Source organism: Lepisma saccharinum, chromosome 12 (assembly GCF_977018435.1).
Source record: "Lepisma saccharinum chromosome 12, izLepSacc3.1, whole genome shotgun sequence".
NCBI classification, from domain to species: Eukaryota; Metazoa; Arthropoda; class Insecta; order Zygentoma; family Lepismatidae; genus Lepisma; species Lepisma saccharinum.
In genome coordinates, this window is record NC_139240.1 from 33105209 (window position 1) to 33118924 (window position 13716).

General features: G+C 37.5%; 1 protein-coding gene across 1 annotated transcript in view; it reads left to right on the forward strand.

The window, feature by feature from the left end:
* Positions 1–13716, forward strand: part of Dscam3 (Down syndrome cell adhesion molecule 3) — an 823298-nt gene that overhangs the window by 740283 nt on the left and 69299 nt on the right. The window contains exons 16-17 of the mRNA XM_083132903.1: positions 12791–12935; positions 13452–13600. Coding sequence (XP_082989029.1) covers positions 12791–12935; positions 13452–13600 — 294 coding nt within the window. The remainder of the gene's footprint in view (positions 1–12790; positions 12936–13451; positions 13601–13716) is intronic.

The following is a 13716-nucleotide window of genomic DNA, read 5'->3' on the forward strand; positions in this document are numbered from 1 at the left end:
AAAAAATAAAACTGGTGTATGTATAAAAAAGGCTTTCCAGCAAATTTTCAAACAAAGCAAAAGAAAACCTTTGCAATTACAAACTGACAAAGGCCGTGAGTTTACCAACAGTATTGTGCAGGAATATCTCAAAAAACAAAATGTAATTTATTTTACAACAAAGAATCCTGATATTAAAGCTAGTATTGTTGAAAGATTCAACAGAACTTTAAAGGAACGCATGTGGAAGTATTTTACTAAGCAAAGAACCAGCTGTTATGTTAATGTACTCCCAAAGCTTTTGAAAGCTTATAATCATAAAATTCACTCGAGTATTAAAATGGCACCAGCAGATGTTACTCCTGAGAAGGTTTTGAAAGTATGGCACAATATGTATGACAAAAAACTCAAATCTGATTCATCTCCACTATTGTCATTGAAGATGCCATTCAAAATAGGAGATACAGTGAGAATAACAAAAACCAAAAAACGCTTTGACAAAGGTTACATGGAAAATTGGACAAGAGAAATATTTGTGGTGGAACGTATTTTGAAAAGAAATCCTCAAGTGTATGAATTAAAAGATCTACAAGGACATAAAATCGATGGAACATTTTATACGGAAGAGTTGCAATTGGTCCGCTTACCGGATATGCATGAAATTGATAAAATCCTTGCGACCAAAGGTAAAGGAGCCAGTAAAAAGTTGTTAGTTCATTGGAAAGGTTACTCCAGATTATTTGACAGTTGGATTAGCGCATCGTTTTTGGAGTCAAAAAAAGAGAGAGAGAGGCATAATTTTTTGTAGGTATTCTCATCAGTGGTACAAATAACCTTCATAACACATCATGAGAAAAGCAAACGCTTTCTACCTTACTTTACCTAGAAACAGTTCCATGAAATATTTCCCAAGTAATACTCTAACTAATTACACCACAAAGCTTCAGAACCGTGTGGAGTTGGACACCAACAAATGGGAGATGGCATTGGTAGAAGTGCATTATCCTTATTCAATACTAAACATTACAAGATTTAACAACTATATTCAATATAAATCTATGGATGATGTCAAATGGAACGAACTTCGAATATCCGAAGGCTATTACGCATCTATAAACAGCATTGTTGCAGAAATCAATAAATATTCTGAAATATTAAATTTTAGTCTCCGAAATCATCCTGCGTACAAACATGTGACTGTTGATATATCTACCAAGCAGAGAAACATAAATGTACGATTGTCACCTCAACTGGCTCGGATATTAGGTTTTAAACCGACCGATGATCTATCAGAAGTAAAAATTGGACGCTCGCCTCCAAATGTTGTGAGAGAAATTCCTTCCCAGATGTATATTTACACAGATATTGCGGAATCACATATGGTGGGAGATGCTGTCGCCCCTCTATTACGTATTATAAACATTAATCCTATGGAACATACTTTTGGAAGTGATGGTGTGCAAATTTTCGATTCACCACATTACATCCCAGTGCAGAAACATAATTTCGAACAAATAGAAATTGACTTAAGGGATAGCACTGGTGCACACATCCCATTCTCCTTCGGACTAGTGTGTTTGAAACTTCATTTTAGACGTTGTGGTGAAAAGCTCTGATTATGAATGACCCATATTTTCAATACTACCATCAACAAGCTGGATCTGGTGTGGGTAACATATATTACGGTGCTGCCTATCAAAAAGGACATGGCATTGGAAGTTTTCTTGGAGGACTTTTTCGGTCAGCTTTGCCTCTTATCAAAAAAGGAGCGAAAGCTGTAGGGAAAGAAATGTTAAAAACAGGGGTAAATGTGTTAGGTGATGTTGTAGACAAAACACCCCTAAAACAGTCACTACAATCCAGAATTTCGGATGCCAGATCAAATCTTAAAAGAAAAGCTGAAACAAAGCTAAAGGAAATGATTGGTTCAGGTTATCAGGGGCATAAACATTTCAAAAGGAATCACTCTGCTTCGGGACAGCGAACTGGAAGGATCGCTCAGAGAAAGAAGAGATCCAGTGCCAATACAAACACCAAGAAAACAACCAAGCGCAACCGTAAAAAAATTCAAATAACATCAGATATTTTTGATTAGATATGGCGCTAATTAGGGAGAAATCATGTGAGTGTTTTAAAAGTGAATTGGATATTTTCTCGGTAAAACCTACTCAGACAAGCATCTTAGAACACCACACCATCGGATACAAACCTGTTAGTTCTCTGGCAGATAATGCCCCCACCGAGTTTGTAATACCTGGACATGGTGATGATTATATGGATTTAGCACACACAATGTTGAATATAGATGCCAGAATTGTAAAAGCGAATGGTCAGTTATTGCTACCCACAGATAAAACAATTGGACCTGTCAATGATTTTCTCAATGCAATGTTCAGCGAAGTACAAATCTACTTAAATAACAAACTCATCTCGTTTCCATCTCACATTCACCCATACAGGTCTTATTTTGAAAAACCACTGAACTATGACATATCTGCAAAATCATCTCATCTCCAAAGTGCATTGTGGTACAAAGATACAGCAGGCGCTTTTGATAACGTTTCGGAAGACAACAAAGGCTTTACAAAACGTAACCAACTAACAAAACAGAGTAAAACATTTGATATGTTTGGTTACTTGCATTCTGATATTTTCAATCAAGAGAAATTTTTGATCAATGGAGTGGAAATGCGAATAAAACTGATTCCTTCGAAAAACACTTTCTGCTTGATGGGATTAGATGACAGTGAAGGCAAAGTGGAAATTCTGGATGCTACACTATATGTGAGAAAAGTATCGGTCAGTTCATCCATCAAACTTAGTCACAATCGCATATTGCAAAAACATACAGCAAAATACCCTCTAACAAGAGTACAACTTAAAGCTGTAACTATTCCAAAAGATATTGTTTCAAAAACAATTGACAATGTGATACTTGGACGTCTTCCGAAACGATTAGTTGTGGGGTTTGTTACCAACGATGCATTCAACGGCACTCTGTCTACAAACCCATTCAATTTTCAACATTTCAATTACAACTTCTTTACTTTATATGTTGATGGAGTCCAAATTCCCGGCAAACCACTTCAACCAGACTTTGAAAACAACAAGTACATAACAGCATATCACACATTATTCTCTGGAACAGGGATACACTATATGGATGAAGGAAACAATATATCGCGTGAGGAATACCCCCAGGGATACGCATTACTTGTTTTCGATATAACACCAGACGCAGCTGCAAGTGCCATATCCCACTGCAGTCTTCAACGGCAAGGGGCTGTTAGCTTGGAAGTCCACTTCAAATCGGCTTTGGAATCTACTGTGACTTGTGTTATCTACTCTGAATTTGACGCTCTCATGGAAATTAATAATCAAAGAGATATTCATCTGGATTAATTGTATAACAAGGTGAGTTGCACAATATTACTATTTAGTGTCCAGCAATGCTGTCGACTTTAAATTTGCTTCACGGGTTAATATCAAATAGAGCCTTTGACAATCATCATGTTGGTGTTTTCGCAGCTAATGAATTACCTGTACATGTGGAACTACCAGCAGCGTTGATTGTAAATACAGATCCCAAAGATAGCCCCGGGAAGCACTGGGTAGCAATTTACATAGACAGTAACTCCCGGGGGAATTTTTTGATAGTTACGGAACACCTCCACATGTGCATAACCATTTGCGATTTTTGGAAAATAACTCTAAATTCTATACGTACAACACTCATCAGATACAAAGTTACGGGTCTGTGTACTGTGGGCATTACTGTTTTCTGTATTTATTCCATAGAGCCTCTGGTAAACCCATGCATAAATTTCAAATTTTATTCCCAGTACCGATAAAAAACGACAATATTATATCAACTTATTTGCTGACTCGTAAATTAAATTTATAATACTCGGTACGTATACTAGAAAATATTGACAGTAAATACTGTTTGAAATTTTATACAAGTTACATATAGTCCTAATAGTATATTAATAATTTTGTAGCGTTACAGTTTACAACAGCTTACTTATAATATTTATCTTGTTTTGTGTCTTTACAGAACAATGACGCAATATCCAGAGATGGGATCTTTCAATGCTAGATTGTCCTCTTTCAGAAACTTGCAATCAAAAGAATTCCCGTTTGTAGAAACTCTGTCCGAGGCAGGATTATTTTACATTCAAAAAGAGGATAAAACAGTATGCTTCAAATGTGGTGGAGGATTATACCGCTGGAAATACAGAAACAATCCAATACTAGAACATCGTCGATATTTTCCATTTTGCCCCCTGTCTATAAACCTAATTTCAGATCGACAATGCGGTTGATGTTTTAATTAAATTAATTAATATTTGTTATCCAATATTTTCTCAATATGACGTTTATGATATTCTGCTGATTTTTCTCTCACCATTGATCTTTGTAATGCCCCGCCCCCTCCACCTTTTTTGTCCAGCACATGCTTGGTTTGCTACGCGCGCATGCGTCTCAAAAACACACCCACGCATTTCTTCAAATGTATACCTGCACGCTGCGACATGCAGTATCTCGCAGTTCTTAGTCATGGAATCCTCTATTTCGATGCCGCTGAAAAAAAGATTTCAACCGTACACTAATTTCAAGGGGGTTCTTCAGAAAGAGAGCGATCAGCATTTACCTGAAGAACAAAAACAAGTAACTAGTCTTATACGCCAGTCGCTATTATTTGATCACGTTTACTATTTGAATGCTTCGAAAACAAAAGTTATCTCAATCGGACTTTCCTCTCATCTGGATTTCCAACCTGTGGTCAGGCTACACAAAAGCGGGGCGGCCGGGTGTTGAACTACAGTTGCAGGAGTGGCACGCTCTTCAGGAATTGTTTCCAGTAATCGACAATTACATCGCTATTCCAGGTGAGCAGCCTCGTGTTTCCTACCCACTAAGTGAGCAACATGAATTGCTGATAACCACACTGTACAATCGCCGTCAGATCATTATAAGGAAGAAACCAGCTTACGGTTCCCTGGAGATAGTGTTCATCGCAGAAAGTTTGTGGCGGAACTTTATGAAGATATTTGTGTGCATCGAGCATGCGAAAGTTATGTGTGAAACAGTGTCGCCGTATCTGAAATCATATTTTGGAAACTGTGTGGAATCTTGCATTCTCGACCTTCGCGAACAATGTTTCGGTTGCACAGATATTTCCCCTGTCCATGCATGTCATAAGGAGAAGTTTGTGCTTTCCCATCTACATGGATGTACAAAACCTGAGCCTTTGTCTATACAAAACATCGACGGAAAAAGACTTTCCAAAGAAGTGTTTGTTTTTTGCGAGAACATGCTTGTGGAAAAAATAGTGAAACATTTTAATTCAGTGGTTGCAGCAGAAAATGGATATGATAGTGACACAATTCCTTATGTGGGTGAGTGAACAAACTTGAAGAATAAAAACTTGTTAAATAACATGCTGATAAACTGGTGACACAATATAAACATTTTACATATGTATGTGTGTGTGTGTGTGTGTGCGGCTCTTTTGAATTTTGTAAATATTGGTAATAAACAGGGATAAAATATATGTCTTGGCTTTTTTTTCACTTAGCACCCCCTTTAAAAATCCTCATGGTTTATATTTTTACTGGTAACAATCGTTAATAACAACATTAATAATTAACTATATAATGAAAAAGTGTGTATTGTGGACTTGTCGAAGATAAAGCATGAGAGCTTTTCTTCACACTGGTAAAACTCGGTGTTAATAACAACATTAATAATTAACTATATAATGAAAAAGTGTGTATTGTGGATTTGTCGGAGATAAAGCATGAGAGCTTTTCTTCACACTGGTAAGAATCTGTGTTAATAACAACATTAATAATTAACTATACAATAAAAAAAATGTGTATTGTGGACTTGTCGGAGATAAAGCATGAGAGCTTTTCTGCACAGCGCTGGACACGCAAAGGCAAGTATCTTTATTTTCATTCTATTTCTAACAATGATTCGCTATTTTTTCTTGTCACTATAAAAAACTAATTCAATTTTTCTTTTATCACATCTGTCGCCATTTTGCTTGTTTTTGTTTAATTCCTCTTTATGCATTGAGGTTAATCGAAACATAACTTTAGACTTTTACATGGAATTGAAACATAGAATCTTGCCTCCTTTGATTGAATCGAACCTGTGACTCCTCTTTGATCACAAAACAATAGTGACGGCCATCTTGGTTATTTTACCTACTCTTTATGCATTTAAGCTAATCGGTACTGGGGCCCCACACGGCAAAACAACAGATTCTAATTTATCTTTATACATTAGCGGTAAAGTCTTTGCGTTGTAATCAAAAGGCATTTTGTTTTGATTTTTAATATCTGTTCCTGCCTAAATACTAATGGGGACTCAACACACTTCTTTTTTTTTTTTTTTTTAAACAACATCATTATCTGCCAATTTGACATTGTGAATCGAACCCGGGGACCTTTTCATTACAGCATAAACATCCTATTTCCAATTAGTTCATTTTCTCTTTGTGCACAAAAAGCTAATCGGAACTTTTAAACAAATACAATTGAATATCCAATTTTCACCAACATTGGGAATCGAACCCTCAACCACTTGGTTAAAACATCTCGCGGAATAAAAAACACCCCCCGCGCCGCCCCGCGCCGCCCCGCCCCGCCCCGCGCCGCCCCGCGCCGCGCCCCGGTCGCCGCCGCCGCTAAACACAAAACGCGGCCGCCATTTTGATTTTATTCAAATACTATTTATGCACAGATGGACTAATCGGGACCTATAATGGCGGGGCAAAACAATTGGCCTAATTTAACTACCTAGAGAATCGAACCCGCGACCTCTTCATTGCCAGGTGACAACATTAACACTAACCCAACTCGATTTTCGAACTCAACCATTTTGTTGCCTTTATTTACACACAGGCTAATCGAGACCATTCAATATTGACATCGTCGCCTTGTAATCAACGGGTCCCAGGTTCGATACTCGGTGGAGGCACATAGTGGTCCGAATCACCACTTTTCAACTGTAGCTCCAATCCTGATTAGTTTTGCCGTGCATAAAACAGACTTAAAAAAACTAACTCAATCTATCAACCAATCAATATTGACTCTACCAGGAATCGAACCCTCGACGCCTCTTGTTTTACAGAGCAATAACCTTAGCCGCTTAACGTTCGGGGGTAAAGCACCTTCGGCGCCATCTTTAAATCATTTCTTCATGTCTTTGAATCATACGCAATGGTTGCGCGCGCATTTCCTCCACACACACACAAACATACGCACGTGTTAGTTTAGCATACATCAAGAAACAACGTGACAAACCCATTGACCCCCCTCCCCCCACCGCTTCCGATGTCTTCAAGGTGATCAGACACGTTCTGCTGACTCAACAATAAAATCACTCGTGGCCCGCTACAACCGGATGTAACGTAACACCAGGCGCATCAAATTTTTGCTGACGCGTAGGAACAAAATGCTGTCATTCTACTGTGATGATATGATGAAATTCATGAATATACTCACAAGCATTAATGCCGAGGTTGGGATTCGAACCCGGGACCGCTGGCGTCGTAGCGCGATATGCTAACCACTCCGGCACGGATGCCGGCGGTGTGTTTGTTCAGGTAAAGGATAACGAGTCGGTTACTTTTCTATAACTTTCAACAGCAATGGACAATGTTATCATCTATTCTTTGGTTATGATTTGTTAAATATATATATATATATATATATATATATATATATATATATATATATATATAAATGTGTAAAATTTAACTCATCTTAGGTGCACAATCATTGGCAATAAATATGGATCACCTGCATTCTTCCCTGCTAGATGTCGGGTGTATTGTTCAACTCTATGTGGATGAGTGGATTTTAGTAGGAAATTTTCAGTGTCAAGTTCTGTCACCGCTGCAGACTTTTAGGCAACACACATAAAGCCTTGCAGGGCAGCATTTCAGGATCTATGTCTCCTATTTTTATGGCCGGTGCTTGACTACATTTGGTACTAACAAATATTCTGTTTGACGAATTTATTTTAAATTGTCTTACCTCTAAATTTACAGATTTAAAATAAGAGATTTATAATTTACTTACTGTTACATTTTACTAACTTTGAGCAAATGAACTGTCTGTAAATCCATTACTTTTTTAAAGTTGGGGTCCAAACACTGATGATAATTAACAACTTAGGGAGCTCCCTCTCCCGTCTCCTTAATTCACTTTTCATTCCAAAATACAAAAACAGTCACTTAAAGCAGAGGGAAATAATGTGTAAAATTCGAGATTTTTAGTGTCAGGAAATGATGTACATATCTCCCCCTTTCCGAACATTAGGATTTAAAAATTTCAGGTATCAATCAGATTCCGACCTAATAAAATAAGTCTCGCACATTCCTAGTCGCCATAATTCAACTTCTACGGGTGCAGAAAAAAAAATGGCCGAGTCTGCTGCCACGCACCTGTCAGCAGTAAGAATAAGCGTCAAATTTGCTCATGCCACGTAATTCGTCTGTTAAAAGGATGTTACAAATCTTAAGAACAGATGAAGACGAGAAAAATGCAAGTTTGTGATTAGTGAGAATGAATGTACAGGTAATTTAGAACCTTTTTCTTTAGAAAGCATTTAGCGATATTATCTTAATGCTAACGGAACCTAACCTAACTACGAGAATATTTAGGTTTATTATTAGAACAATACTAAGGAACCTGATATTAAAACATTTATGTGAAAGTAATCGCTACAACTTCACAGTATGTGTTACCATGGACGTCCGCAGGATTTTTTCCAGGGAGGGGCAAGGAAGGTTTTTTTCCAGGGGGGGCCAAACAAGGCACATTTTCTCCAAAAAGTGTTGTTCTCTAAAAAAAACATTGCTTAAATTTGAATTTATGATGTTCATGCAATAATTAACACATATTATTGTGGCTAAAATGAAATTATATGTGTGAAATACATCATTTTCGGTTGACTTTCATTTTCCAGGGGGGGGCCACGGGCCCCCTTTCCCCCCCCTTCCGGACGCCTATGTGTGTTACAGACGTAATTGCATACATAGCATGATGAAATCACAATAAAACAAAGACCGAGTTTGCTGCCACGCGCATCTCTTTTGAGGTTCAAGCAGAAAAAGAACGTGGCCGCAGACACTACCAAAAAAAATTATAAAAAAAGTCCTGCCTTCAACTTCAACATTGGACATAGAAGAAACAACACCGCTCCATTCAAGGTACATCAACTTTCGTTCCACCTTCATGCTTCTGCTACCTAAACTTTCCGAGAGAAAATTTTTTAATGTGCCATGGTGTGTAGTGATGAAGTTTGAATTCCATACTCTCTTTAACAAAAATTTCGAGAATCGCCCCGGTGTTCGCAAGGCAAAGCAGCATGGATTGAATAACTATTCACAGGGAATATGAACACCTCTGTACGCTGTATGTGAACAAAGTTGGTGACATATTGAGCGCGCAAAATGACCTGTAGTAGATTCAAGAAATGCAAGGCGAGAAGAAGCATCTCGTGTACTTTAAATGCCGTGCACAATGTAAACTCTTTCTTAAACACTAGAGCTGTGTTTAAGGGTAAAATTTTAGTATCCGCGAAACGTATTTCTTCAATTTTACAGGAGAAAGTACTAATAAGAATCATAGCTGTAGTAAAGAAAACTTATTCATGTAGAACTCTTTTCCGTAAACTTAATGTGTTACCTCTCCCCTGCATATACATTTATGAATGCTTAATTCATGTTAAGCAAATTATTTCGAACTTTGCCACAAATGAGGAAATACATGGCCTAAACACAAGAAACTTAACATAAAACACTGCCGCCTTAACTTATGTAAGAAAGGTCCCTTAAACTCTTCCATAGATCTCTACAATAAACTACCACAAGATGTGAGGAAAGAACCAAAATTGATGATATTCAAGCACAAGATAAAATCAATGCTTCTGAGGTATGTTTTTTATTCTATTGCTGAATAGATGGAAGCGACTTTTACATAAGACAAATGTACATAATGTAGTATAATCACATATTATTATTGTAAATTTAAATGTCAAATGTCACCTAGAAGTAGGCTGTAATGTTCTATATCTTCTCATGTTATATTTTTTTGTGATTTTGATATAATACCAGAGTAAGACCCAATTTTTGGCTATATAATTTGTATTTGTAAAATATATTAATGTAGTATTGTATTGTAATGCAAGTATTGACATGTCCTATATTACCATGTATTGTAATTTGTACACACCGGTAGTCCTTGGACGCAAATAAACTAAACTAAACTACCGAACTGACTTTCCGTACACTTTTGAAAGGTCGTGGAAGTGTTTTTTCCCATTGCTTAATTTATTTCGCGGCTATCTGTGCATTGTTCGTGGGCTATTTATGAATGCTTTGTGGGGCTACCTGCATGGTTTGTGGGGCTATCCATGCATGGTTCGTGTGGTTTTCGAACCAGGAAAAATATAAAATCAGTAACACGAAAGTAGGTATTTTTCGGTGAAGAAGGTTGGAAACACTGCACACCCACTGATCAGACAACGCTAGTCAAGATTTGCCCGCCATATTGTGTGTAACTAAACCAAGAAAGGAACGAACAATAATTACTCGAATGAACAATAATTACTCGATATGTGAAAAATTGAAATTATTTTCATGAAAAAAACGAAATGCCACCTTCAAGAATCCTTAGCAATGCAGAATACCATTAGCGTGCTGTGACCTTTCGTGATAGGCAAGCGATGGGTGAATTTTTCGTTTCGGTTAATTATAACAATTTCAAATATAATATAGGCCTACATACATCCCCATTTACAATAATGTGCATAATGGTGACATATCGGGCTTGAGTGTGTGATGTGCATACATACTGTAAAATCAAATATTTGCTGCACGGTTTTTAAAGAAGGAAAACAGCCTTTCGATATAACTTTTAAATTCTAACCATGAAGAAAATTATGATTTACGTGATATTTGAGGGCAACTGTAAATTAAATTACGTTCTTCTTTAACCCTGAAAATAATAAACATCCTATTAGCATAAAGTTTCGATATTAAATAAAAGGACGGGTTTCGGTTTCTTACTTGGCTAGAATTATGAATCATGACTTGTCTTCAGTTGGATGCAAGCGCAGATGTGATTCTGCGAACTTTCATGTCTTTGCACTGCATTATAAAAATTGCTCAAGTCACTCACCGTAGCCTGTATAGTTCCATCAGTGGCGTGCCCAGGATTTTCAAAAGAGGGGGGGGGGGGTTATGTATACTTTTTCTTGGTAGTCAGCCCTCATTTTGTCATATTTTCCTACCTTTGACGTTCTTTTTTAGGAATACTTGGCGAAAGGGGGGTTATAACCCACATCAACCCCCTTCCCTTGGGCATGCCACTGAGTTCCATGGTCCTAAATTTGTATTGAATAAAATGCATGGCCAACAAAATAATTTATTAAGATCATTGCTGCCACATAACCAGATAATATTGTTGAACTGAGATGTTTTAAACTGCCTAATGAAAACTTTCCCATCTTTCTTAGTTGGTTTGGTTATGAACAATTCAGAACACGGTTGCTCATGGTTCACAAGCTCCAATCTTTCGCCTTATGTTCTCGAACTGAATGGTTTTGAAAGAAGGCCCCTAATAATCAAGTCCTTACCTGCAACACTGCAAATCGATGGCACGTCTGGTATGTCAACCATGGCGGAAATTTTCAATGTAGAATCATACTTTTACATCAGGTACAAGAACACTACACAAAGAACAGAAAACCACAGCACAATATCACAGTAAAAAACAACACGCATCCGCAGCACCCACGCTTCTTCCGTTTCACCCTACCTGCAGTGTTACATACCCTCCATATTTCCGAGTAACTGACTACATGACGGATATGTTCAAGTACCGGCTGTGATTTTATTTCTTATAAATAGCACACGACTGGTGATCACTGGCTAACTTCATAATGTAATTTGTTAATTACTATAGAGTTTCAAACATGAAAATCGTACTGCGTGAGGTGGTGCTATGGACGCACAGAAAATTCTAGAAGTTATCAACCTTGTGGCCAGTGTGGACGAATTCTTTCCAACACCCTTGCCAAAGACAGATGTGGGCTTGGTGTCGCTTGCCCTTGGTCTTTTTTCTTCGTGAACGGGGATCGACAGTGGCCGTGCAAGAACTGCATAAGTCACTCAAAAAGCGGGGAGAAAGTGAGCAGTCCTCTTCTTTTAACGTGGTCAGTCGTGCCGCATCGCCCAGCATCATCAAGGGTGCAGCCAGTTTATGTTTCAAGCCAATAGAACAGGAAATAGGGGAAATGAAAATTCTGTAATGTAAATAGCTTATAGTAAATAAATTCCATTCTAAGGTATATAAAGGCATTGAAAAACACGATCTTAAGATATCAAAAGTGTTTTAAAAAACAACGCAAGCGGTGCTTGCCCCACCTTTACTTACTGCACGCTTCTGCAGAATACATAAGTACCAATGTGAAATAGAAGAAAATAAAGGAATTTCAGAAGTTTCGCGGATACTAAAATTTTTATAGATTGGGGAGAGGAGGCGAATGTCCCCAGCAAACAACAATAAATAAATAAACTCTTTTAACTCAAATATACATTTTTGTGTTATTTAGTGGCATATTAAATGTGGCAACTTCACCAGTTATTTCTTTTTTATAGCACCGGCACTGTTCACATTGTTTGTATCTTGTTGGCAATGTGTAATACATAGTGGATATGTGTATAGCTTTACCTTACAACTCTTATGTACCTGTTGCCTTACTTTTATTTTACTGATTATTCTTATAGAGCCAGTCCACTTCGAGACAAGATACAAAAATGTTACTGTAAGGAAAGGAGAGGCTGTGACATTGACATGTGATGTCAAAGGAGATCATCCAATTGAAAATCTCTGGCTAATGAATGGACATAGGTTAAATCTAAACAATTATAGGTAAGTTACAAATGTTATCATTCAGTCACGAGGCTAATTTTCATGCTGGGTTTGCTGCGTGAACTTGAACTAGCTAGTGGTGTCTCACCCGCTAGTCTTCATCTAACCACACGGTACTCATTATCATATTTGTTGATAGAGATTTGTTCCCACAAGGCATTGTACAGAGCAGACAAGCTGAAAATATGCTTGTACATAACAATTTCTTGGCACCAAAAAAAAAAAACCTTGGAAAACCAATGAGATCATTACAAACCAGAAGTGTCTGCAACTGTGTATGCCAACAAAAATCCATAGTATGTTTCACAAAAGGCACCACATGCATGCAGAGGAAGATAATTTACAGGCACCAAGCTGCACATTAACCCAACAGAAGCATGTATAGTTTTAGTTTTTACATAACTATTAATTAATCCTCAGAGTAAATGTGTTACCAAAAACGAAACTATTATTTTAGTGTCATTTGTGTACATTCTAATCACAGTTTTCATGGAATATATTAAATTTATTTTGCAGGTTTACATTAAACTCCGTGAAGACCGAAGATGGTTTGCAGTCTCAGTTCACCATTGTCCGGGTGGAGAGAGACGATTCAGCCACCTACAGCTGCCAGGCGGACAATGCTTTTGGCCATGCGGAGCAGACTGTGTATCTCTCTGTACAAGGTATTAAGTCTTATTTTGAAATACTAGAGTCACTCTAGTCGATACTGAAACTGGTACAGGGTTTAAGAGGTGACCCTTTGTGAAGACACCGAATTGCCAATCTCCTTCACATAGGA